Source organism: Bidens hawaiensis, unplaced genomic scaffold (genome assembly GCF_021521415.1).
Source record: "Bidens hawaiensis isolate Kalapana, Puna unplaced genomic scaffold, B.hawaiensis_p1.1 tig00007737_1, whole genome shotgun sequence".
Taxonomy (NCBI): Eukaryota; Viridiplantae; Streptophyta; class Magnoliopsida; order Asterales; family Asteraceae; genus Bidens; species Bidens hawaiensis.
Window position 1 is genome coordinate 362,895 of NW_027491536.1, and position 27,424 is coordinate 390,318.

The 27,424-nt window shown below is 35.4% G+C and overlaps 3 protein-coding genes across 3 annotated transcripts; 2 read left to right on the forward strand and 1 right to left on the reverse strand.

Annotated features, from left to right (window-relative positions):
• The first annotated feature begins 924 nt into the window (after window positions 1-924).
• Window positions 925-2,966, forward strand: LOC143635823 (chitinase 2-like). Its single transcript, XM_077103560.1, has 2 exons — window positions 925-1,162; window positions 2,101-2,966. Exons 1-2 carry the CDS (start codon window positions 1,096-1,098, stop codon window positions 2,922-2,924), a joined length of 891 nt encoding a protein of 296 aa, XP_076959675.1. The 5' UTR covers window positions 925-1,095; the 3' UTR covers window positions 2,925-2,966.
• A 6,666-nt stretch (window positions 2,967-9,632) lies between these two features.
• LOC143635848 (adenylyltransferase and sulfurtransferase MOCS3-like) lies at window positions 9,633-16,341 on the forward strand. Its single transcript, XM_077103579.1, has 12 exons — window positions 9,633-9,970; window positions 11,780-11,872; window positions 12,012-12,067; window positions 12,210-12,274; window positions 12,838-12,912; window positions 13,072-13,150; window positions 13,235-13,273; window positions 13,363-13,466; window positions 14,411-14,421; window positions 14,494-14,612; window positions 14,722-14,835; window positions 15,932-16,341. The coding sequence occupies exons 1-12, from the start codon at window positions 9,703-9,705 to the stop codon at window positions 16,322-16,324; spliced, it is 1,416 nt and encodes a 471-aa protein (XP_076959694.1). The 5' UTR covers window positions 9,633-9,702; the 3' UTR covers window positions 16,325-16,341.
• A 695-nt stretch (window positions 16,342-17,036) lies between these two features.
• LOC143635866 (GDP-L-galactose phosphorylase 1-like) lies at window positions 17,037-21,934 on the reverse strand. The gene is made up of 7 exons (XM_077103592.1): window positions 21,752-21,934; window positions 20,683-20,786; window positions 20,508-20,567; window positions 20,154-20,396; window positions 19,530-19,715; window positions 18,589-18,837; window positions 17,037-17,787 (listed from the first exon to the last, which is right to left on the reverse strand). Exons 1-7 carry the CDS (start codon window positions 21,873-21,875, stop codon window positions 17,437-17,439), a joined length of 1,317 nt encoding a protein of 438 aa, XP_076959707.1. The 5' UTR covers window positions 21,876-21,934; the 3' UTR covers window positions 17,037-17,436.
• Between the last annotated feature and the right edge of the window lie 5,490 nt (window positions 21,935-27,424).

Genomic DNA, 27,424 nt, shown 5'->3' on the forward strand with positions numbered 1-27,424 from the left:
ACTTGAACACCACCACAACCAACTGAGTCAACACTAACCAATTGCCGCCACCACTTGAACACCACCAAGTGACTCTGACGTTGGTTTTATGGTTTCGACGACCTCAATAACTAAGACTTTTACTAGAAAAATATTCATAAAGGTCCGATCTAAGGTTACAATGAGGTTTCGGTTGAAACGATTATAATTTTCCGACAAAAAATGTGTTTTTTTTTGCCAAAAACGTTTTTCCAGTGATATGCAAGTAACGGTGTTAGGGTTCTGTTAGTCAAGGACCGTTGTAAACAAATACACCTTTAGTTGAGACCACCACCAAACTATTATTTGCCAATAAGGCATAATTGTGATTATTTAAAACTAATTTTCCAAAAAAATAATATGCATTAAAACTGAGTCTAAACTTGTGTGTATTGTTGACGGTGATAATTAACTTGATTACAAATAACTTCTATTTATATCACTTTAATCCTTAACCAATACAAATCCATATTAGACCTAAACTAAAAGAAAAATTAACTCAAAAAACTCTAGGTTTATTAGTAAAACATTTATTTACACAAGACTTACTATTACACATTAGTCCTCTTATCTCATTTTACCATAAAGTCTACATTAAAATTTATGAATATGTTATTGTTTATGTATATAAAAATGTATGATGCATCATTCTAAAATCTAATATTTTTTATCAAGTTAAAAAAAATGTAACCAAAACATCACTTGGATTCCTCTTTGCCGTCCAACAGATTCATTGCAAGTAATGATATTATTACTATTTTAATAAGTTACAAAATCTTGAAATTAAAATACTTGTTTGATTCATAAAACTGTATCTATCATAAGTTAAACAGTCCATTCATAATGGTTAAAAACTTAAAATTGTTTCTCTTGAAACATGATGTATCCAAAGTTTAAACTCTATGATTTTGTCACAACTAGGCTTTTAACTTAGACAATAAATACAGTTTTTTAATTCTTTGTGATTGTCAAAAAAACTTTCATTGTAATAATCTAATTTTCATATATAAGTATTTGGTGATTAATGTTACATATTATCCCATCAACCATCTTTCATTAGTATTGATAGAACATAAAATGGCTATGGTTGTTCGCGGGTTTTCCGTTTACGTCATCGCTATCGTACTCTCTTTACAACTTTGTGGTAAGTTATAGTGATAAGCAAATAGTACCGGTATCTTTCCAAATTTTTGCCTTCAGTACTGGTACCGAACTGATATCGTAACAAATATTTCCGGTACCGGTATCCATATTTGAGGATTTTCGATACCGGTATTTTCCATACATGTACCAGTATCGAGCTCATCCATAACAATAAGTTACATGTTTTCACAAATACACCTCTAACTTTCTTCTAATTGAGTTTAATAGTTTCAATATTGTTGTGAACTTGTTCACAATAAATAAAAATTTAAAGTGTCCAAAATATAGCAACTATAAACATTGTTACTATTTAGTGATTATTGTTTTCTTCCATCATAAATCAATCATCATAATTCAAAACAAATTTAGAAAATTGAAATAACATAAACACATGTATCTATTATTTTGTGATACAATCCATCCCGTGTGGCGTAGTGGTAGAAGGTTAGATTCGTCAGTGGAGACCAAAATTCGATCATCACTTGTGTTACTTTTGATGGATTATGGGCTTATGGCCATGGGCGAAGCTTCTTTAGGGCCCTGGTAGCCCCAGCCCCCTTTTTTTCGCAGTAGTGTAAATTGACCATTTTTCGCCCGAAAATTTTGTATACGTAGTGTAAATTTACCCGTTTTTTGCCCAAAATTTGGGCCCGGCTCCCCTCGTTTATGGTTTTTTTACATTTTGAGTCCCCCCTCCCACACACACACGAACTCGTCCAAGCTTCGCCACTGCTTATGGCAGTATGGAGCTGAGCTAGGCCTTGTGCAAGACTGTCAGGTCAAATCCCGAGACCACCAGGATGTTCGTCCCACCGTGTGTTATGCCAGAGAGTTATGCTCTAGTGGCGGCACAACGACTTAAGCGTTTTATCTTCATGTGGCGGCACAAAAACTGTTTACATAACTAGTGTGATACTATGATATGCATTTTTCTTGTAGATGGAAAGGTGATGATGGAATACATCGACGCAACCGGAAAACCGGTTACTTTCGACGAGGTTCCAATCGAAGACGGCGTCGATTTTCACTTTATTCTCAGTTTCGCTATAGACGCCGACGACGTTGGAACCCCCCAAAACGGCATTTTCAAGCCGTACTGGTCCTCGGGCTTAACCGCGGACTCAGTCACAGCAATAAAATCAAAACACCCTAATGTAAAAGCACTAGCAAGCCTCTCGGGTTGGAGTCTCGGGTCCACCACACTCCGTTGGTACAACCCGAAAAACAACGACTTATGGGTCTCAAACGCGTTCACTTCGCCCAAAAAAATAATCGAAACATATCACCTAGACGGAATTGATATCGACTACGAGAATTTCCCTAAACATAACGAGAGTTTTAGTTATTGCGTCGGCGAACTCATCACTTACTTAAAAAACCAAAGTGTAATAACCGTCGCAACGATTGCACCATACCGGTTAACAACTATACCTTATGTACAACTATTTAACACGTATGGCAATGTGATCGATTACGTTAATCATCAATTTTATACGGATAAAGTACGAACAACGAAAGCTTACATAGAGGATTTTCGACTAAGGACGACGCAGTTTGACAACGTGAAGGTGTTACCGAGCTATGAAATCGACGGTAGAGGCATTCAGGGAGACGCATTTTTTGACGCGTTACGAATTTTGGTGGAAAATGGATTTGATATCAATGGAATAATGTTGTATTCTGCTGATGCATCTGCTTGTACTAATTCTACTAGTAGGTTTTATTATGAGCAAAAATCACAAGAGTTCTTGTTGAATTTATGATATCTTTTAAGTTTTTATATCTTTGTTGTATGTTCATTTAAATATATTATTATTATTACTACTACTACGATATATAAATAAGAGCTTTGGTGTCACAATGCCCTGTCAGACCAATTGGTGGCACTATATTAGTTCGTGAAATTTGGCCTTTCTTTAGTTTTTGTTTTATTTAGTTAAGTTACCATAACAAACGTAATTGAAACCAGCCAAACGTCAATTTTTGTTTAAGTTCCAGTACCATAACGAAGCCAACGGAATTCGCATAGACTCGTCGCCTTAACGCTCGGATTTTACCAATACATAAGTTTACCGACCCCCCTCCCAAATTGGCCATTGATCCACCTCATTTTTGTCTTTTTTTTTGTTTTTAAGCTCCGGTTCCATAACAAACGTAATCGAAACCGGCCGAATTCATGTCGAGTTACCGCCTCAATGCCTAACTGCTAACGTTTGGATTTTACCACTGCACGGGTTTGCAGACCAAATAAACATCATTTAAATACTTTGTTTCTTTATATGACAATCTTTTTATATGTTAATTTGACAAATTAAGTTTTTGGGTGTTAACGCTCAAATTTAATAACAATGCCTATACCGTCACGAACGTAACCGATACCGATCGAATCCACATCGACTCACCGTCATAAAGCTCGGATTTACCAACGCCTGTCTCATATGAAAAAACTAGTTATGTAACATAATTATGTATCACAGTAAAAGGATACACATCCCATTGGTGCACTATATCTGGTATACTAGGCTTGCTAAGGTATGTTCTTTGTTAATATGTTGTGTTATAAATTCAGTTTTAAGTTATTATTAGAGTAGGAAATACTTGTAGCACCCCACCTCGGAAGGGTGACGTGTCAGTGTCACTATCATATATATCGAAACATAAGACATAAGTTTAACGTTAATAGTACAGAGCCTTAGGGTTACTTATTTATTACACTTTTAATGGTTTTTAGTATATTCTACTTGTTTTAGTTTCATATTTTTATTTATAGGTTTCAAAAAACAGCGAGCTAAAATAATTAAGTAATCAAGTCTCATGATGTTTATATATGCTATTATTTGTATTATTTTTATTTTTATTTTAATTGTGTTAAATATAATAGATAGAAGATAAAAGAAAATTAATAATAGTAAGAAAATAAATATCAAGAATAACTCCTTGGAATTGTAACTCACATTGTAATTAACTTTATTATTTGTAATACTCCTTTTAGACGAAATACAAATTTTGTCTTTTAAACATACATGATTTACGGATCGGGTCATTTAAAATGTTTACTTTCAGGCGGTGTTCTTTACATGCTATGTTTATTTAATTTTCGTTTTTTAGGCTAACTGTCATCCAATTACTCCGTTAAGTTGATGCACGTGAGTAATATGCAAACATGTTAAAGACATTTGGGTATGATTGATCTGGTGTTTTATCGTGGTCTGAGAGAGAGAGAGAGAGAGGGAGGGAGGGAGGGAGAATTGACATGTTAAAAGACCAGAAAGCCCTAACATGTTACTCACGTGCATCAACTTATCGAATGAATGAGATGTTAGCTTAAATGACGAAAATCAAATAAACATAGCATATAAAGAACGTCGTTTGAAAATAAACAATTTAGAAGACCTGATCCGTAAATCATATAGTTTAAAGGACAAAATTTGTATTTTATTCTTCTTTTTAAGGTAATAAATATCATCTCAAGAATAAATGTGCACACATGCAAGAAAAAAAAGAATAGAGATTTAGGTGGGCCTTTGGACGCACGGCAAATCAAAGAAAAAATAATTTTTTATTATATAAAGACAATGCCAAATGGTTCTAAATGAGGTTAAGGGTTTGACAATAATATTATTTTGATGGCAGCAGCAGTTTTATTGGGACGGCTGCTGTTCAAGGTTTGGAGGCATCGAAAGAGAGTTTATGAGAGGCTGTTGACACAAAATAATTGTGTGGGCAAGAGATTGAAGGTTTGGAACGTTAAACGAGTCGCATAACTGTTATCGCGAGTTTTGCTATTGGAATTAACTGTGTTTCGTTTATGATTATAAGTAGCTAAATCAATTGAACTATCTACTGTATTTTGTTGAACAATGATTGATTCACGAGTGTTTCGGGTTGATTAATGAGCATATGATTGAATTTTTATTGTCAATATTATATTTTTGTGATTTTATTTTGTGAATGTTATTGTGATTGTATGTGAATTGATGACTCGTGTGATATTGTTTTGCATGAATTTGTTTCGTGTCTCTTAGGGTTGTGTGTTAAACCGTTAACTTTGTGATTTCGGTTTATGGTCATAGTTAGCCATATGATTCATTGTATAGTTATGTTTATCCTAGTGGTTCATCTCCTTTTAGTCAGACTAAGACATTAGCAGTCGGTTTATCTTGTTGGCCTTGATAATTTAGTTGACCGCCTTTTTACCTTGATCGGTTGTCTAGTTTTGATTAGGTTAATTTGTAAAGCGAGTTATATATCATAATTAAAATTGAATTGCCCCTTGTTCCCTAGGTTTGTTAGGATTACGAAGCCTTAAAGGAGTTTGTGATATTGAGACTAAGTAATTTATCATTAGGGTACTTAGGAATTCCATCATAATCATCTACTACTTTCTAGTTGTTTTAGGGGCTTTTAGTGATACTACCATGGAAATCTAGTTGCCCTTAGTTGTGTTTAGATAGTATATCTATAGAACCCTGTTTTATGTGTCCGTTGTTACCCGAGTCTTGTTAATTTTCATTAGGGTACCCTAGCTAGACGGTTCGTCTTTGTCATTGTGAGAGTTTCATTAGTTCCATTAAGTTTTCATTTTAAATTAATTTTGTCATTTTAGAAACTAATATTTAAATAAACAACAATTAAATTATTTAGTTAAGACTTGGAAGAGGTTTAATAACCCGAGCCACCACACGTGTCCTTTGTACACAAGTTGTCACGTAATTCCTTAATCGTTGATTTGACATATGATCTAACAACTAACTAGAAAAAGTACAATACAAAGAAAATAAAAGTACATGTGTCCTATGGTACCACATAACCTTTTAATGATCTACTTTATCATCAATCTTTTAATAATCTACTTTATCATCAATGGCTTTGAGTTCATGTTACTACATGAACCAACCTTTTGATGATCTACTTTATCATCAATGCCTTTAAGTTCATGTTTTTAGTGATTTGATTTCTTACTAGTGACAATTTATATATGATAAACTGCAAAGAATAAATTGCGAATATTGTACATTGGTTTGTTCGAAATTGCTATTTTGAACTTTACGGTTTAAATTTTACGATTTCAACCCATAATCTTTTATTTTCGTTGCAACCAACTCTACCTTATATTTGTAGTAAAAAAACAACTTAAAATTATAGCTTTGACACCCTCCAAATTTTAAAACTAAAAACACTTAATCATGTACACACATGCAATGTCCAGATACAAAATCACAAACCAAAGTATAATAATTATTATAATATACATTTACATTCCTATTTCCATAAAGTACTATCAAGCTTTATCAAGCTTCATACATGACAAAAAAATAAATAAAATAAAAGTTATTCAAGTTATTCATTTTGTGTTTTTAAAATCTCCTTTTAAAATCTCCGGTCTTACCACCATCACCGTCGTCGGAACCCTTCTTGAAACTCTCTTTGACGGACTTGACGTCGCCTTTGCCCGTTGCTGATTCCATGAAACCATCTTCCGCCTTATCCACCGCCTGGCTAGCGACTCCTTCATTCGCCTTTTCTTCCAGCTTTCTGAATTCTTCTAAAGTTGAGGGTGCTCTCTCGTGATTTATCGACTCGTCGACATGGTTTTCGTGGCTTGTTTCATGGCTGTATCCCTTACATCATATTCAATACATCTCATTAGCTTGTAATTTCAATACTAGCATAAAACAACACTGTATTACCAAATTATGAACTTTGTACATGATTAAGATTAATAATAATAGAATGTTTACAAAAACTACACTCGTTTTAATCAAAGAGAGCTAAACGTAGAATAATAATTAAAGATCCAAGAATATAAGATAAAAAGTTATGATTAGATTAACTTGTTTTATTTATTATTTAAAGTTAAATAACTTTAGATTTATTTTAAAAACACATATCACGTAACTATTTGCGTGTGTCGAATTTTGAGTTTAATATAAACGGGTTGACACGATTCGATTTTGTCATGCAATTATTATTATTATCTATGTGTGATGAACTTTTAAGTTTAATAGAATCGGGTTGACACGAGTTTGTCATCCAAAATACATGTGCTCATAACTTCATATTGTTGACTTAATTGTATTTTGTTTCTATAGCGCCTTTAAAAGTCTATTCAAAGATCCAAACCTAGGCTTGGTGCGCATGGGCGTCGCACAACTTAGTTAGGGCCGGATGGGCCCACCCCTTAGTTTTTTTTGCTTGTGTAAATTTATAATTTTTCGATCGAAAATTTGATACATGGTGTAAATTTACTTGTTTTGTATTTGAAAACAAAATTTTAAGCTCAACACCTCTCGTTCATAATTATTTTGAGTCTGGCCCCTTGACTATATATTCAAGCTCCGCCACTGTTAAAGCACAAGGTTTATATATCCAAGCTTCACCAACAGTGGCGAAGTGGTTTTGGACACCGCTTTAGTTTGGGACACAAATTTTTTAAAATATTTTTTCTTATATATAACAAACCTAATAATAAAATGTTAAACCACAAAATCAGGTAAAAAAATATCAAAAGAAAAGTCATATAGTAATTTAGCAATTAGTCTATAGTTTATGTGTAATTAGATAAAAAAAAAGTTAGAAATAAAATCTCTGTCTCTACCTTCTAATAAAAAACTACAAGTAATTGATAAAAAACTACAAGTTTTATCACTTGTAGCTCTCAAGTTAAACCTCACATTCTTTAACAAATTTATAATAGTAAAATAATAGTTACAATTTTTAAAATTTATGTTTCAAAATTTGTTAATTGAATATTTACTTCCTATTTTTATTCAAAAAATTGCGGTGTTACTTTAAAATTGTTTTAAAGACTATTATACAACGGCTGTATTAATAGTGTTTAGCGGGTTTATTATTTATTGTATAGTGATTATTTATTATTAAATATTAAAGAACTAGCCGTGTTATACACGGATCTCAAACTAGTAAATTTATATAAGGCTCATTTCTCATTTCTTATTATCGTCATGGGGCACTAGAAACCTCGAAGACGACTGACTAGATCATAATATGATGATGGAATTACCTTACGAAAAAGAGAGCGCGGAGGTGGCGCCACCAAGTAAGGCGTGGCAGCCGGCGGCCGAACCGAGGAGGTGTAGAGAAGGTAGAGAAGGTGGCGACGTCCCATGCCGGAGAAGTGAGATAACAACGTACGGTGGTCGGACTATTATTTATGGAAGCTTCAAAGGCTGCGCATATCATGAAGAGTAGTGGGCAGTTGACACGTCACCTTTGTTAAACCATGTGTATAACCCTATTTGGTCACACGTAGCAGTCACATCTTTATGTTCACAACTTCACACTGAAAAAAATGAGCATATTATTCATATATATGATATATCATATCATTTATCCCTTCAAATGGCAATACCTTATTTTTTTTTTCAAAGATTAGAAAATATTCTAATTTTTGCTAAAAGGCATACAATATAAATTGTTATAGGCAGTGATGATGATGAGTTTGATCTTTTACTTGATATAGACTAGGTAAAACTGGTAAAACTCGCCGCGTTGTGGTGACATGAGTTTAATTGATATATGTTAAGCTTGTTATGAGTTATGACCTCGCACTAAATTCAAAAAGTAAATATGTAACGCCAATAATAGTATCGGCACACATACAACTTATTATCAAAGAGGCACGAATTCAATTGGTTCGTTATAGTATTTGCACGGAAGCCAAAACAATATTTAAAACAAAATGATAACAAAGAAAATACATCTTTAAGATCAAGAACATATTTGGGATTTAGTTTAAAAAATATTTATTAGCTTATTCAAAAAGCCTTTTTGAAAAAACAGGATTTAGGGCTTTTAAAAAACTGTTTTTTAACGCTTTTCAAAAAGTTAAAATAAAAAAGATTTTTATGATTGTAAAACACATTTTAACTTATTGAGTCTTTTAAAACACCAATAAGCCAATAAAAATTTTCCAAACCCAAACCCAAACCCAAACCCAAACATGCTCCAATCCATGGGAAAAACATACTGGATCCGTCACTGATTCCGCCCCCCACTGTCACTCCGTCCGCTATAACAAATCCCGATAAGAGTGCACAAAATACCTAGTTTCGGACCCGACCCGGAACTGGTTTCTACCTGTACCCAACCCGGTATTAGATTTCTCCCTGGAGCCGTACCTGGAACTGGAACCGAAAATACCCGGTCAAAACCGGATCCTACCTGAAACCCGAATAAAAGCCGGTCAAGTACCTGACTATATCCGACCTGATTTTGACTTTTATTGACCATACCTAGAACCGGTTTCTATCCAGTTCCGAGTGAAAAAACCCAATTTGTGCACCTTATCACCGAGAGTTCGGTTGGTTAAACAGCGTTACAAAAACCGGAAAGACACGGTTCATGCATTTTAGCAAAAGGCGCCAAGAGACGATATTATTAAAAAATATAGTTAAAAAAATAAATTATAACTTTTCTAAATTAGGGTTTATGAGTTTATCATCATCATATTATTAATATTATTCAACTCTGCCGCCAAAACCCCCAAATTCTCTCACACTCATAATCAAACTCAACCAAATGGAATCCAACGGAGAAATTGCTGCTGCTGGTGACGTATTACTCCGTGAACTGGAGTCGTTAAAGCACTCCAAACGAGACATCGAGGCTCGAATATCCGCCATCGAAGCTCAGCTTAAACAAATACAATCAAAATCGGAAAATAATAATAAAGAAGATGATGAATCTTCATCTGCTGCCGTTAGTGTTAACGGAGGTCATGGTTTGACTCCGGATAATATTTATAGATACAGCCGTCAGCTGTTACTACCGTCCTTTGGTGTTCAAGGTTTGCTTATATATATTGTGGTTCACAATTTATATTATATTGTCGTTATAGGCTAAGAAGTTAATGCGGAAAGCTATCGGATAATTCAGTACATACTCCGTCCTACTCTTAACAAATTAACCTTCTGAAATTTGCAAAACACTAACGGTCTTAGCAAGTACTAACTGATTAAGACTTAAAACACTAATATCGTATATATTGGTCAAATATCGATCCAGTTTCGGTCAATATCAATACGCTGATATTATTAGTACCGATATTAAGACCGATGTTTTACCAAGGGATAGATAACTGATATATCGGCGATATTGACTGCATAGGTTATAGGAGTTCGTGTTTGTTTGTTTAACTTTAAACGAACACGAACACTTATCGAAAACATATTTTGTGTTCGTTTTTGTTTATTTAAAGAATGGGCATGTTTGTTTATGTTCATTTGTTTAAATTATAAACGAACAATTCACGAACATAACTAAACAAAAATAAACAAACATAAATGAACATATATGAACAAATGTAAATAAACACAAACAAACATAAACGAACATATATAAACACGCTTAAATGAACATAAATGAACAGATATAAAACCATTAAGTCATTAATTAGATGACTCTTTAAGATACTATTTAATTATTTTTTATTAATATGTAAACGAACATAAATAAGCGGACATAAATGAAAATAAATGAACGAGCAAAACATGCGTTCTTGTTCGTTTGTTTAATTAAACGAACACAAATACTTGTTCATGTTTGTTCGTTTATTAAATAAATGAACATATATGAAATTCCCGCCGAACGGTTTACCGGATGTTTGGTTCGTTTACAAGCCTAGTTATAGCAGTGTGTAAAATCATTGGATTTATGCGTTTACTTATGTGGTTTTATTGTTAAAGTTCATCATATTCACATTAACTAGGTAACGAAACTACCGAGACGCGAATTTGGTTGGTATCAGTTAAGTTTGTAACGGCACCAATACCAAACAGTTAAAATAATTCTCTAGAAGCCCAAAACAGTGTCGACTCATTGCTCATGATTAAAGCAATACGAATTCGGTTGAAATCGGTTAGGTTTGTTACGGTATTGGCAGTAAGCCCAAAAATAAATTAGTAAACCCAGATAGAAGTAGTGGCACTCGTATAGCCTGTAATAATAAAAAACATTTTAAAGAACGGTTATTCGGTTGGTTAAACTTGGGCGTTGCGGCGGCGAGTCGACACGAATTTGGTCGGTATCGGTTAGGTTTGTAACGGTAGTTCGGTATCAACACTAAATCAAAAAAATAAATTTGTAAATGCCCAAAAAAGTATGACACGTGTGCAACATATGATCAGAGCAACATGAATTCAGTTGGGTATCGGTTAGGTTCGTTATGGGACTGGCATTAAATAAAAAAATGAATTTGTAAACGCCCAAAACAATATGACACATGTACTATAACTTATGATCAAGGCAATACAAATTTGGTCGGTATTGGTTAGGCTCATTATGGTACTAAAACTAAACTTAAAAGGGTAAATTAGTAAAAACCTAGAATAGTAGTGACACACGCGCGTATAGCCTAATGTTAAAGAAAAAAACATATTTAAAACCACCTTTATTCGCTCGGTAAGCTCGGCGTTGCGGCGGCGAGTTGACACAAATTTAGTCGGTATTGGTTTAAGTTTGTAACAATACAGAAACTAAACCTACAAAATAATCACATCAAGTTAATATATTTGAAACAAAAAAACTAATAAAATATACAAAAATTGGATTGTGGCACCGACATCACCTTATAAACTTATGTATAATTTGTTTGCAGGACAGTCGAATCTCATAAAATCGTCGATTTTAGTAATTGGAGCTGGTGGTTTGGGATCACCTGCTCTGTTATATCTAGCAGCCTGTGGTGTAGGTGAGATATCTGTTTTTATTTTTAATTGATTTCAATCTATAGAGTTTATTGATACCAATGACAACGGATATATGTGTGGAAATAAAAACAATTTAGGCTATTGGATAGTTAGATTAATAATTTAGTTAAATCTTGACAGGTAGGCTTGGTATGGTGGATCATGATGTTGTTGAGCTAAATAATCTGCACAGGCAGGTATGTTAATACTACTTTCTCCATTACATTTGTTAGTACCATTGTTCCTTATTAGTGGTGTACATCGTCTTTTAGACGCGTGTTCTTTGTATTGTGCTACCAAACATGATGTCACTTTACTAAATTTGTTAAAGTATTTCAGATTATTCATGGTGAAGCATACATAGGTCGGTCTAAAGTAGAATCTGCTGCTGCAACCTGCCGTTTGTATGTTCTTTCTTTCTTTGCGGTTTTCGTCCTTGTGGTTTGTCCAAATATGCGGTTTTAGTCAAATGGTTTCAAATTTGCGATTTTCGTCCCTGTAGTTTCATTTCACTTGCAATTAAACTCGATCCCACTAACCCTGTTAAGTCTGGTCGTAAAACCCGTCAGCGTGCCCCTCACGTGAGGGGCAGTTTTGTCTTTTTTCAACCCAAATAAACCCTCGTCCTAATTGGCAAGAACCCTCACGTGAGGGGCTGGGGTGTATTTAGGGGGAAAAAAGGACAAAACTACCCCTAATTTGAAGGTCACGTTGATGGTCTAACGACCAGACTTAACGGGGTTAGTGGGATTGGGTTTAATTGCAAGTGAAATGAAACCACAGGGATGAAAATCACAAATTTGAAACTACTGGACTAAAATCGCAGATTTGGACAAACCACAAGGACCAAAACCGCAGTTTATTCATTTTTTTTATTATTTTCATTTCTTGTTAAATATAGCCAAGAATATAGGCTGTGTGAGGCTAGTTATTAATGTTTTGCATGTATTGTAAATTTATGTATCAGAATTAATTCCACGATTGAAATAGTGGAACACAAAGAGGCTTTACGCACATCAAATGCTTTAGAGATTGTCAGCAAGTAAGTATCCTTCTTACACGGAGCTAACAAAATGCAATATATTTGTGTTTAAGTTCTTTAACGTTCCGATTAAAAAAAAATCTTTAATATTACTTTCACCTTTTATTAATCTTTTATCGCGTAACTCTTTAATGAATTCCATAACCGTTAATCTTTTAGATACGACATTGTAATAGACGCCACCGATAATGCTCCCAGCCGATATTTGATCAGTGATTGCTGTGTTTTACTGGGAAAGGTGTGTACTTTCAAGGTTCAATACATTCAAAGTCACATTATTTGAAAAATATTTAATGTTAATGTGCAATGATTATTTGTGCAGCCGCTTGTATCAGGTGCTGCACTCGGTTTGGAAGGACAGGTACAAAGTACATAATATTTGAAATATTGATACTTGTTTTATGTTTGTATATATAACTGCATCTGTATATTTTTTTAACTGATTTGTAGCTTGCGGTTTATAATTACAATGGATGTCCGTGTTATCGATGCCTTTTTCCAACTCCACCGCCTACAACAGCGTGTCAAAGGTGCTCCGACAGTGGTGTTCTTAGGTAAGCTAAAATTCTGGCTGAGCTGTTTTTGAGGATCATAAGTTGTTACATTTTTTCGTTTTGTCTCAAAAAAGTTGCCCGCTTTTAAATATGGACCAGTGTTTCTCTTAATCGTCCTTTAGTTATAAATGGATCAATTTGGTTTTGTCTATTATAAATATATCAAAACCGTTGGATCTAGTTAAAGTGGAAACGAGGCAAATGGGTTGAAGTTTATTATTTAATCCATACAGCCTCGTAAGCTGTTGATGGAAGATTAATATTGTAAAATTGCATAAAAATGGTAACCAAATTCTGTACAATTTTTATATTTGCTCACAAAAAGCTTAAACTTTTAAACCCTTATAACGAAACACTTCAAACTTTCGAAATTTTGATTTGATGTATGCTCACCGGTTACCTGGTCAACACGATGACTAGTCAGCTGACGTGGCACTTGAAATCTGGTGAAAATGACAAAAGCTCTTTACTTTCTTTCCATATGTGAACTGGCTCTTATTGTAAATAGAGGTGCACAAACCGGTTCAAAACTCAAAATCGGTTTTGGTTAAAACCGTTTGGTTTGGTCAACAAAAGTCGAAACCGGTTTATGATCGGTTTCGGTTCGGTTTGAAACCGGTTTCTTACTATGTTACGATTGGTTTCGGTTTGGGTTTTGACTGGTTTTTGCCCGGTTCAGTTCGGTTAACCGGTTTTGGTGGAGAAAATTACAAACCGGTTCCGAACCTGCGGTTTTGATCGGTTCCAAACCGGTTTCTACATAATCGGTTCAGTTTCGGTTCGATTAACCGGTTGTTTGTCCACCTCTAATGTAAACACTGTTTTGTAATCACAACATGGTCATAATTTATAGTAAAACACAAATAATATGTTTACCGAAAACAACTTAAAATATAATCAAGAGATGATATTTCCAGTCTTTTATCATGTTATCTTTACTTTAGATTGCATTTTAGTTTGCTTTTTTATTTTTAAAATATCACTTGATTTGCATATAATAATCTTGCTACCCTCCATATCCTCACAGTTCCTGGTGTTATTGGTTGTCTTCAAGCCCTCGAGGCTATCAAGTTGGCAAGCTTAGTTGGCGAGCCACTTTCTGGAAGGATGCTTCTTTTTGATGCACTATCAGCCAGAATCCGCATTGTAAGTTATCTTCGCAGTTACAAATACTATTCTTTAATTATCTTGTACATCTGAATATCCGATGAGAAGGGGTTTAACTTTTCTAATTGGTAGTTTGTTACTTTTTTAGGTAAAGATTAGGGGACGGTCATTACAGTGTGAAGCTTGTGGAGAAAGTCCAATGACGCGAGAGCAGTTTCAACAGTTTGATTATGAGAAATTCACTCAGTCACCGTTAACTGTGGTTTGTTTTCTTATCCCATAAATCTTCCTAATTGTTTTGGTTCATATTACAACCACTAAACAAGTAGTTCAAATATATAAAAGTGTTTTCAATTTATAAAATCCCGGAAGATCATTCTATTAAAAAATTCGAGATTTTTTTTTTATAAATATAAACTTTCATATATTAAATAAAAGGATCCAATTACAATAGAGAGGTGGATAAGCGGGCAACAAGCTGCGCTGCCACCCTCTTTTGAATGGCAAACCCGATCATACTGAAAACAAAGTTATAGTTCTTTGGCATTGATAAGTTACTGTGCACAAGCATTTAACTTTCTTCATTACGGCCATTGGGTTACTGAAACTACTTTATAGGCCACCCGTATATGTCTTTAGGTTCATTTGTCGTATCAATATTGGTCAAAATGCATGGACGAAAATACCCTTAAAATCCTGGGAAAGATTAAAAATATCTCTGATAGTGATAACATTTATCCTTTTGAAATAATGTCATTTCTGCTATCATACATGACAAGATTAATTGTTTATATAAAACGGGATTACTCTATAGAATAGTAACCAAGTTTTGAAACTGTTCCAATCATGTCATTCATAAAATGTTTTGTTCCAATTAGGTCACTAAAGTTTCCTTTTTGTTCTAATTTTAAATATTTGACCCGGATAGCAGATTATGTAGGTTTTTTTATTTCTAAATAGTTTGACATTGCAAATTATTTTTAAAAAAATTGAGAAAAATAATTTTTAAATTGCGAAAAAAATTAAAAAATTGCAAAAAAAGAAACTGATGTTTTTTGCAATTTTTTTTCTCAATTTATACTAATTTTGTCAATTTTTTTAAAATATTTTGCAATGTCAACTATTTAATAATAAAAAAACCTACATAACCTGCTATCCAGGTAAAATATCTATGATTGAGACCTTATTGGAACAGTTTCAAAACTTTGTTACTATTTTATAGAGTAATCAAAAAACAAATTATTATTTTTTTCGCATAAAAACGTAATTTCTGTCAGCCCAACCCAACCCGACCCGTTTCTATCTGCAACCATGACTCTTTTATCTTGTATATATTATATAACTCAAATTATTTACAGGCTCCTTTAAAGTTGAAACTGCTAACACCAGACTCTAGAATAAGCAGCAAGGAATACGACGAGGTTATTAAAAAAGGCTCACCACACGTGCTAATCGACGTACGACCATCTCACCACTACAAGATCATTTCCCTTCCCAAATCCATAAACATACCACTTGCAAATTTGGAGTCTCGGTTACCCGAGGTCACATCTGAATTGAAATTTGTGCAAGAAAGCAATGGGACCGTTGATGGTTTGGATGCCGGTTTGTATGTAGTATGCAGAAGAGGTAATGATTCACAAAGAGCTGTTCAGTTGCTGCATAATAAGGGGTTTACTTTTGCGAAGGATATTGTTGGCGGGTTGGAAGCATGGGCGCGTGACGTGGATCAGAAGTTTCCGACTTATTAATATGTTTGTAACATGGTGTGACAGAATACGTTTTTGTGTGCTTACTGTGAGTTAGATCTTGGTTGAAGTGTGTTTTGGCTGACTCATTTAGATAAACAAGTAAGATGGGTTTTGTCACCGAATCTGGAATACAATTACCATCTCTCTTCGCCTTAAAAGTGCGCCATAGGCAAACGTAGGGGTGCAAACGAGCCGAGTCCGAGCTCGGCTTGTTTAACTTACACAGAGCCCGAGCTCGAGCTCGGCTCGTTTCGAGCTCTATTTTCAAAGCTTGAGCCCTCCTAGTCATCGAGGCCTGGCGCTTGCCTTGACGGCCGGGTGAGTTGTTACACACTCCTTAGCGAGTCCGGGCACGACGGGGCTCTCACCCTCTGTGGCGCCCCCTTCCAGGGGACTTGGGCCCGGTACTACAATTCGAACGACGAAGCCGTCCGATTTTCAAGCTGGGTTGTTCCCGGTTCGCTTGAGCTCGGCTCGTTTGCTATTTATCAATTATTTTTTATATATTTACAATTATTTTTATATATTTTTTTCTATTATAATTTTATGTACAAAACAATATATATTATTTAGTTATTTTTATTTATTAATTTTCATAACATAATATATATTATTATTAAATGTATGTTTTAAAAATTATATAAATAACATGCTTGTTTAGGCTCGTGAGCTGACTCGAGCTCGATAAGTGAAGCACGGGATCGCTTATTAAACGAGCTAAGTTTTAGGCCAAATCGAGCTTTTTAACAAGCCGATCTCGAGCAACTCAGCTTGTTTGCACCCCTAGGCAAAAGCGATGAATTGCGTCACTTACCCATTGAAACGTTTTTCTCGTTGCGTAATTTGTCACACAAGTTTTTTCTTTTACAACCATATTACCGAATCTGGGTATACTGATGTACTTTGTTAAACATGCTCTTTTCATTTAAAAAATACATTATAAAACATAATCAAAATAAAGAATAAAACATCAAATCTTTAGCACAATCACACAAGTATTTTACAAAACATAACACAAGCTCCAATCAACACACGAAACGTGTTGTTATTTAAGGAGTTATACATAAACTTTACGACACGAAACACTCGTTTTCAAAATACCTAAACTACCCCTAGTGCTGAACCAGACATTCTTGCTTCCCGGCAACAATGGCCGTCTGGTGGGGTCCGTTCTTAAGCGCATCAACGTCTTCAATATCTTGTTCATCTTCATCACACAAGCTCACATTCTCGGTAACAACACACGAGATGGCTTCAAAGATGATGGCTAGCACTTCCTGGAACCGGGCCTCAGAGAGTGACACCTCAACAAGAAGACGCCACGCGTTGTCCTCGCTGGCGCCGTCGTAGTCTTGTTTACGTTTCAACACCATGTGTCCGCTGATCTCCCAAACCGCAGGGTTCACTTGCGTGTCTAGAAGCTCGGGACTTACTTCTCCTAAAGCTTGTTTCTCGGCATAGCACTGCATGCCAATTATTTACAATAAAACATTAGAAAATTTGGAAACACACAAGAGTTGGCAAGAGTCGGGCGGTTGGGTAACAGGTATGGGTCGAAACGGGCTGGTTTGACACACAAACACTCTTTTGTCCATTTTAAATATATTTATGGATAAGTAATTCATTAATAGTGTAGGGAGGTCAATCGTGTCGGGGTTGGCGGGTTAAATTGTGGAACCTAAATGTGACCCATATTTTTATTCGGGTCAAATACTCGGACAAACATAAGTTGTGTCAGGCCAATCACGACTCGTTTAACTGAAATATTATGATTTTTTTTAACCCAAAAAAGCGAGCAAACACTTTGGTAGTAATTAAAAGAAAAAAAATAAAAGTTTTGGTGACAAATCATTTTTCAAGGTAAACCGAAAAATCTTAGTCGTTTATGAAAAAAAAAATTTCTTTTTGAAAAAGTAAAAAATAAAAAAATTCGCAATGTAAAGTGGTTAATGGGACCACACGTTTTTTATACGGGTCAACCTAAACACGACCCCTTTTTCAACACGTTACATCTACCAACCTAAAACTGATAGTTTTCATGTCGTGTTCGGGTCGTTTAACACATGGGTTAGGGTCAAAGGACATAATGTGATAGAGTTTTTAAACGTAAAGGATGTTTTCTGTCATTTCTTTTGCTAAAGGATGTCCACTGAAAAAACGATTAAACATAAAGGACGTCTTTTGCCATTTTGTCTTCTTTTTATTTTAACCGTTAAAAATGAAAATTGACCCGTTAATAAGTAGTGGATGCCAAGTGTATCTACCTGAGGTAATAGAAACATGCGGGTCCCAGAATCTGAGATGAGAAGATTATAAGGTATATTGTTGTCTTGGAGGCAAATGCAGGAATCACTGACGGCATTTGATAGCTCTTCAAGTGAGTATCCGCCTTCGAAGACGAGGCCTCTAACAGGGTACTTGAGAATCTCGGAAATTACAACCCCGCCTTTGAAGTCGGTAATCTTTCTAGTGGGAGCTTTCTCGATTGGAAACGGGACAGCAAGATAATAAGCCTGAAATGTGGAAACATAGCATAAATATAAAATATATTTTGAGGGCGTTTTCATTTAGCTTTAAACGAACACGAATGCTTAATCAAACGAATATTTAAGCTTTTGTTCGTTTATGTTCGTTTAACATAATTGAACAAAGATAAATGAACATAAATGAACAAATGTAAATGAACACAAATTAACAAATACAAAACTTTTAAGTAGATAACTTATCCAAAAAAAAAAAATTAATTATTTTCTATTAACACATAAACGAACATTCATGAACATAAATGAACGAACGGAAGATGTGTTCATGTTTGTTCGTTTAATTAAACGAACACAAATTTTTTGTTCGTGTTCGTTTGTTTATTAAATAAACGAACTTTCCGCCAAACGGTTCACGAACAGTTCACTGAACGTTCGGTTCGTTTACAGGCCTACTTGAGATACATGTAAGGCTATGGAACTTTATAAAATATATTTAGAGGGTGTTTTGGCAGTGTTGTAGAACTCGTTAGGCGCTAGTGAGCCAACAGGGTACTGACTAGCAATCAATCGGGATTAAACATATAAAAACATAAAAACTGTCATACTGATTAATCCCGATTTTACAACACTGTGTTTTGGATTGCTTATTAAACAGCTTCTCTACATTTAGAGTTTAAACACTCAAAATACACATGAAAATGAAGATCAAAATAGAGTTGAACCTGAAAATGAAGATGATTGATGGTAGCAAAAGCACCGAGACTATTGTAACCCAAACGGAAGTATGGATTCCCAGCTTCTGATGCCATGTAAAGCGCAAGCAACAAACTTTCATGGTCAATTCTTTGAGGCAGACACTCGAGAATCTGAGGAATCAAAAGCACGTGTCCGTATTCAATTGGACTCACCTATAAATTACAAAAAAAGAAAAATTAAAATTAAAACAATTATTCAACAAATAACATCAACATGTGGCGCACATAGGGGTGGCAAATGTGACCCATTGAGTTGTATTAAAATGTATATAATGGGTCAGAATGGGTCAAACTAAAAATGAATATTATTGAAACGGATTGACAATTCTTCAAGGTTTTTTTTTATTGAAACGAGAAAAACGGAAAAAAAAATTAGTATTTTTACATTTTTAGTTTTTGATTTATATTTCAAGTTATAATTTTTTAGTTATTTTTTTTGAATTTTTTAATGAGGGGTTTTTGAAATGGGTCAAAAAAATTTAACCCATTTTGACCCATTATATACATTTTAATACAACCCATGGGTCACATTTGCCACCCCTAAGCGCACATGAATCTACTTTAATGTATAACATGATTAAGAAAATTTACATTAATGGCAACGACACTCGGGGAGCTTTCAACATCAACAGGAGCATTTGGATAGAACTCAACTTCACCGTCTTTGCTTGCTTCAAACTGAAACAAAATCTCTTCTTGTCCAACTTTAGTGAAGTTGAACTTGCTCCCATCAAACGGCTGAAGAACTTTATCCACTCGGAACTCAGTTGGACGCTTTTTGAGGTGGCGGCCCTCATTTAACTGAGCGATAAATCCATAATCTCCTGGAATCACCTGTTCATTCATACGTTAACTAGCTAATTAATAACTAATATGCAACAAAATTTAGCATGTTTGATTATTTCCGCAATCCTATTATCAAAGATTCAAGAAATTGATATCTACCTTAGTAGAGCAGGCGGTAACATCATAGCGAAACAGGCCCCTCTCGGCACGATCCTCCCACTTTAAATATAAAAACAAGAAACAATATCATTAGCTTAACGCGATAGTCGAATAATCGAATTATTAAGACAGAAGCTGATTTTGAATAATAATAATAATAATAATAATATATTACCTCTCCAAGGAGAAGAGAATCCAAGAAAGCAAAAGGCGGATCCTTTTTGTCACTGGATTCAACCTTGTCATATTTTTGAAAAGCATACAGAGGTAGCTTTGCACCTGTATCAAAACAATTAAACAAACCGCATCAAGACCAATAAACAATTCACATCAAAACGCATATTTAGGGGTGAGTATAAACCGAACTAACCAAACTGAAACCGAATTAACTGAAAAAACGGAACCGACGAAATAACCGATGGTTAATTTTTTGTTTTTGAAAATTAAAACTGAATTTTCGGTTAGATATATATCTGTAACTGAAAATAACCAAACCGAAGCAATAACCGGCAGTTAATTTTTTGACGCTTTGGAAAATCGATTTTTTGGTTAGCCATATATCTATAACCGAAAATAACCAAATCGAAGCAATAACCAACAGTTAATTTTTTGATTTTACAAAAAATTCATTTTTCAGTTCTGTTTCGGTTAAACATATATCATCTATAGGCAACAGTTAATTTTTTGGTCCGGTTTCGGTTAAACATATATCTATAACCGATAAAATCAAGCCAAGGCAATAACTGACAGTTAACTTTTTGAATCTTTGAAAAACCGATTATTTTCTTTGTTTTCGGTTAACCATATATCTATAACCAAAAATAACTAGATCAAAGCAATAACCAACACTTCATTTTTTGATTTTTTGAAAAATTCATTTTTCAGTTCGGTTTCGGTTAAACATATATCTATAACCAAGTAACCAAGAGTTAACCTTTTGATTTTTTGGAAATCATTTTTCGGTTTGGTTCGGTTAACCATATACCTATAACCGATAAAACCAAGCCGAACCAATAACCTATAGTTAACCTTCTGATTTTTTTCTAAAAACCGATTTTCTGTTCGTTTTCGGTTAACCATATATCTATAACCAAACCGAACGGATAACCAAAAACCGATTGGTTCGTAAACTAGATTAACCCGATAACTTTGGTTTCGGTTAAAACTAACCTAACCCAACCATGCACACCCCTAAGAATTAAAAAAAAAACTGAAAATAAAAGGTAAGGCATTTTAATAAACACCTGGTAGGCAACAATCTCTCATACAATTCCGCCCACACCCAACCACAACACCACCGCCTTCCTCCGTCTCTTCCTTCTGGTAATTCGAAACAACAGTAGGAACCCTTTTAATTCTCAGCATCATTTTCACTCACTCACAAATCACAACACTACCAAATTTTTTTTTATATATATCTATAATAATAATAATAATAATAATAATAATAATAATAATAATAATAATAATCTAAAACCACCTATGCTACAACGAGAACGAAAGGAAAACACCACCGGCAAGAAAGAGGAGATCAGATGGACACCCGCCTTCAGACGGCAAAGCTCCACGTCCGCCGTGCGTACAAGGGTTGCTTTCAATTGTTGTTGTTATAGCAGCAACGCCACCCTTGCCACGGACATGTACGAACGGTGATCTGTGTATAGCCGTGATGTCTACAACTTGTTGGACAAGGGTTTTACCCCAAACAAACTACGTGCAATGTAATGTAAGATTATTTGACGATGGGATTAATATGAGTGGTGTTGGTGTGAATTCGTTTGCAATTTAAGGATCACAACAATGTGTATACGTCGTTTTCGGAGATATATGTATAACGATTCTTGAATTGGTTTTTAGTTAAAGCAAAAGGGATAGTTATTTACGGTGTATTAATAATTCTATATAGTTTCTATGGGCTATACAAGGGAGGCTTGGAGGGTGTGTGAGCCGCATAATCGGTCAAAGCACATAAGTTTCGGGGGCACAAACTTTTTTATTCATATCACATATATATGTTTTTTGGTGTTAAAAACAAAGTTATTTGCAATTGTTTATGATATAATTACATGCTCAGAATGGTTTCTGCTTATAATAAATTGGTCGATAATTAGCAATGTTGTAAAAGTAGCATTACAAGGCCGAGTACTCTCCGAGTACTCGCTACAATGTATGTCACCGAGGCGAGTTTCTGTATATCCGCATAGTTACTAAGAATCAGTCAAATGTGTCAACCTCAGCCAGAATCACATCTTATCGGTGAACTTGGACCGATTTTGACTCAAAAAAATAAAACATAATTGTTATTTCAATAATATTAAAAAACAAATATCATTTTTTTAATTAATGATTAGTAATTTTTAGAATATTTTATATTTAAGAATGTATTTATTTAATTTATATTGATATTCACCTATTTTGTTATAAATATTAGTAAACTTATGATATTTGATATATATATATATATAGTAACCAAATATTAGTTTTCTTTATATTTACCATGTCCGATTACTCCCCGAGTACTCCGAGTACTCCCTCCAAGGGGGTCGGCCGCCTAGGGACCGCCTGGCGACTTTTGCAACATTGATAATTAGCGAATAAAACTTATTCATTAAGGCCTACGGACCTTTTTATTTTGGCTCGGCCGAGGTATATAAATTCTCGGAGATGGCCCTAGGCTATACGAGTCGTATAGTCCTCACATGACTAACTAATCATGTACGAAGGATAGCTTTTTCAGTCTATACGGGTTGTATAGCCCCTATACGAGCCGTATAAGTTTCAAACACCTGACACTCTCCAACATAGAATGACAAAATGTTGCAACTATACGAGTCGTATAGGCGCATATGGTGTTCAAATAACCTATATGGCGTGAGAATAATCTATGCCTAAAAAAATATAGTTTTATACAATAGTACTAAGAATTTGGTTTATTGATAAGAGGTAGGTTCTCTATAAGTGAAGGCGTAGACAATTCCTATTTAGACAAATTTGAAGGATATATGGGTGTAAGAACAAGGATGAATCAGGGCTTTAATCTCAGGTTCAAACCCGACAGAGGTGATGGTATACGGATTCCATCTGGTTCCCGTGCATTAGGAGGGTACGGCCTCACGGCGATCGATAAGTCGGCCTTGGACATAGCCCCAAAAGGTTAGGTTTACAGGTGATGTTTTCTTCCGTTCAAGGAAAAAAATAATGCAAATATAATAATTATGGAGGAGAAATGAATATCTGGGATGGAGGCTTGTTTGGTCTCAAGTGTGAATCCGATCCAAACCGGGTTTTACTATAGTATGACTTTAAGTAATGGGTTTCCTTGAAACACGAGATGGTAGTCTTGAGCTACCAAATACTATTTATGATGGCGAGCATATAAAGTCACCTTTTGTCATTAACTTATCACATATATCCTAGTTTTAGTTATAAAAAAAACTTGTTAATTATTCAAGTGTAGTCTTATAGACTTGTCTAGATGATGTTTAAGATAAGGTTATACATATAAAAATGAGAAAGTGTATATTTATATATTGTTTTAAATTTAATACATATTTTTCCTCTCTCTCACTATATACAATTTTCTTCATAGATTTTATATATATATATATAAGTGTTATATAAATTATTTGGTTCTATATTAACCGCCTTAGTATTGTCTTCTTATTCATATTTAACTTTGTCACGTTTTATAAATTATTTTACGTGTATTTTAAGTATATTTATAACTTACAAGAGATATATATCACATTCATATTCAATTATTATTATTATATATATTAGACTAAGTTGTAATTAACTTTTTTACAAAGAAATAAAGAAGTCTAAAAAAAATGATAAGATATTTCATTATAAAAAAATAAAAAAAGAACATCGTATATAAAATTAGCATTAATGAAACACGTTTTTGTATTAGAGTTTCAAAAGAGATGGATGAAAACTCTATGAATCCTTGAAGGTTTGATGAATATGTGAGAATAAATTACTATTCATAATTTTTTCTTGGCTTTATCATCTTAGACCTATAAATATCGTTTATTGAATTTTACAGCTTCTACACTCAAAAGTGTATATAAGTTGATTTAATAAAAAACGTATTTCATAAAAGATATAAATATAAATACCCGTATTTTATATTTGTTGACCGTTCATAAAGAAAAAGTTATTTGATTAAGATGGATAAATATGTTTTTATTACACTTATATACATATATTTTAATTAAAAATTTTAATTTATTAGAATAAATAAATTGGATATCTACCTATCCAGTAATTCCATCCTCGTGTATTTTTATTCTTTCAAATAAAGATGTGGCCTATAATACTTCATATTTTCTTGAAGTTTAATAGTGATGGGCACATCCAATTGAAAAGTTGGCTCTCATATATGGAGACTAGAGAGAAGCTTCATAGTTCATACATGTATATTTTTAAACTTAAACTATAATAACTATAATAACCACACAAATGCGAAGAAAACTGACACAATTCGCATAGACTCAATGTCTTAACGTCCGATACCGACAACCCTTGGTTTTATCAACGCTCGAGTTTACCGACCGACACCACCTCACTGGTCCACTTAGTTTTTATATATTTTGTTTCCCTTTTTAGCTTCGGTACCATAACGAACGTAGCCGAAACTGTCCAAATTCATGTCTAGTTACCGCCTCAATGTCCGGGTTTACTGACTGAAGAGGTAGGTCCCAGCAGAGCCCAGTTGGACCCGCAAGACTCACCTTAAACAGGGACGTCTGCGCAGAAACCAACTGGATCCGCAGGACCAACCATGCTCAGAGACGTGACGTCCTTACGCGCAGTACGCAAGCTGGTCCCGCAGGAAATGCCTCCCAATGGTGAAGGACTCCGCCTGTCCCCGCAACCTCGGATACAAGCCATTAGGGAAGGCCACCCGCGCAGCAAGGCTACACGCACAAGGCACTTAGCTCTCAATCGTTCAGTGTCACCTGAAGGAATGAGCGAAGCCGGGAACAATCCCGCACAAGGGCGGGAGGGGGAATACTCCCGCCCAAATAAGCCAGTCCGTACGATACGGGAAGATATTCTGTACTGTACCTGACGAGGTATGGGAAAAAGATCTGACTAAAGATACGACAGCTTATAGACAACAGTATGGCGAGCAGCATGCTCCTACACTGTATGTCACTAGTAGCCGCTGCCTACTCACCAACTCTTGTCATACCACGTGCGTAGCTGGCAGTTGGTGGAAAAGGAATAGTATACAGCAGGCCTGGTCGCTATCAGCCGCTACCTACCCACCAACTACCAGCAGGGCACGTGCGTAGGCTACTGTTGGTGGAACAGGAACACTGTTGCAGCCGGCCATACCTCCTTGGAAACCTACCTTCGGCTATAAATACCACAAATGGTATGACCATCTCATCTTATCATATCTTATCACATTATCATCATATTATACCTGATATCTGCTCTAGCAATCTCTTAATATACTTTTATATTTAAAGAGCAATCTAGTCTGATTCTCACGCCGGAGGGTGGTCACAAGGAGGAACCCCCCCCTTCTCAGTGACGAGCTCACGGTGTCTGTTTTGCAGGTTATCAGAAGAACCATCTTCAAAGGGTCTAACCCCTCGTGGGAAACATCTATCTAACCCCCAGGTTATCAGTAATCTGTCCGGGGTCCGGTTAGTGTTTCTTCATTGGCGTCATCCGTGCATAAAGCTAGAACTTCATTTTTCTCCAGTTTTTTCAAACTTCTACAAAGATGGTTAGAGAAATTCCGGTAACCACAACCCCAGCTACTGGGGGGAATACCGGTAACACAGTTTTTACAAACACTACCCCGGTTACCCAAGCCGGGGCAAGTGAAGTAAATTTTACGAACACTACCCCAGTTACTCATGCTGGGGCAAGTGCAGTAAATGATCGCCTACTGGGATCCACTGATATCCAGGTTGAGAAACGAATACTCCCCCGCCAAACTCTCGATGAAGTCAAGGCATGGGCGGAGGCACGACAAAAGGAATTCCAGGCCGAGTTGAACGAACGCTTGCGTTCCGTACAACAGGCCGACGAATTCGAATACTGGGAGGATGACTCGGAGGAATCCGACTCCGACGCGAACCCTCGCCATAGGGCAAAAGGGAAGCGTAAGGAAATGGAATCCCAACCGAAAAGGCATTTTGGACAAGCCTTCAAACCAAAAAGCACAGGTGGAAGTCCACGAGACTTCTCCAAAACGTTCAGACCAAACATTGCAAATGCAGGAACGTCCAAGTTTGCAAGGGACATTGCGGAAGCAATCGCCCCAAAGAGTGCCAAACAAATGCCTAACATAGGCACATATGACGGTATATCTGATCCAGACGATCATTTGAACAGGTTCATAGCGGGAAGCCGGATGAGGTGTCAAAGTTTACCCTTGACTGCCAAATGCCTAGCTTCCGCTTTTTATTTAATCGGGCGGTGAGGACGTTGTCTTCTCTCGTCTTCTGAGTGTAGAGGTTTGTGCTCTGTGGGAGATCTCTACCCAGTTGCTTCTCCGTTTCCGCATAGCGTTTTGCTGCTGTCATGATGGCATCCCATGTGGATGGCATGCCATCTTTACCCGTTAGGGTGCGGATGAGCTCTGGGTCATGCGCGCCCTGGATGAAGGCAGCGCGAACAAGATCTTCGCTGATATTGCCCAAACTTAGCTTCTTTGAGTTGAAGCGAGTGATGAAGTTTGGCAGAGATTCATCTTCTTCTCGTATGCATTTTAGGATTGTCCATTGCTCCTCGGTATACTTCCGTTGCTGGCTGAAGTGTTGGCTAAACTTCTGCTGGAAGTCTGCCCAGTCGTAGATGTGGTTGACCGGTAGACGATCAAACCAAGCTCTAGTAGCCCCAACAAGCGTCATTTGGAACATGTAACACCACGTGGGTTCCGTCCTTCACAT

What these genes read in the sequence shown, in the direction of transcription:
- LOC143635848 (XM_077103579.1), top strand. Translation starts at nt 9,703, where the DNA reads ATGGAATCCAACGGAGAAATTGCTGCTGCTGGTGACGTATTACTCCGT. An exon ending in TCTAGCAGCCTGTGGTGTAG is followed by an intron (nt 11,873 to 12,011) that starts GTGAGATATCTG and finishes AAATCTTGACAG; the next exon opens with GTAGGCTTGGTATGGTGGAT. An exon ending in TATCAGCCAGAATCCGCATT is followed by an intron (nt 14,613 to 14,721) that starts GTAAGTTATCTT and finishes TTACTTTTTTAG; the next exon opens with GTAAAGATTAGGGGACGGTC.
- LOC143635866 (XM_077103592.1), bottom strand. Translation starts at nt 21,875, where the DNA reads ATGATGCTGAGAATTAAAAGGGTTCCTACTGTTGTTTCGAATTACCAG. An exon ending in CGAGTGTCGTTGCCATTAAT is followed by an intron (nt 19,716 to 20,153) that starts GTAAATTTTCTT and finishes TGTAATTTATAG; the next exon opens with GTGAGTCCAATTGAATACGG. An exon ending in GCATGTTTCTATTACCTCAG is followed by an intron (nt 17,788 to 18,588) that starts GTAGATACACTT and finishes ATTGGCATGCAG; the next exon opens with TGCTATGCCGAGAAACAAGC.
- LOC143635823 (XM_077103560.1), top strand. Translation starts at nt 1,096, where the DNA reads ATGGCTATGGTTGTTCGCGGGTTTTCCGTTTACGTCATCGCTATCGTA. An exon ending in ACTCTCTTTACAACTTTGTG is followed by an intron (nt 1,163 to 2,100) that starts GTAAGTTATAGT and finishes TTTTTCTTGTAG; the next exon opens with ATGGAAAGGTGATGATGGAA.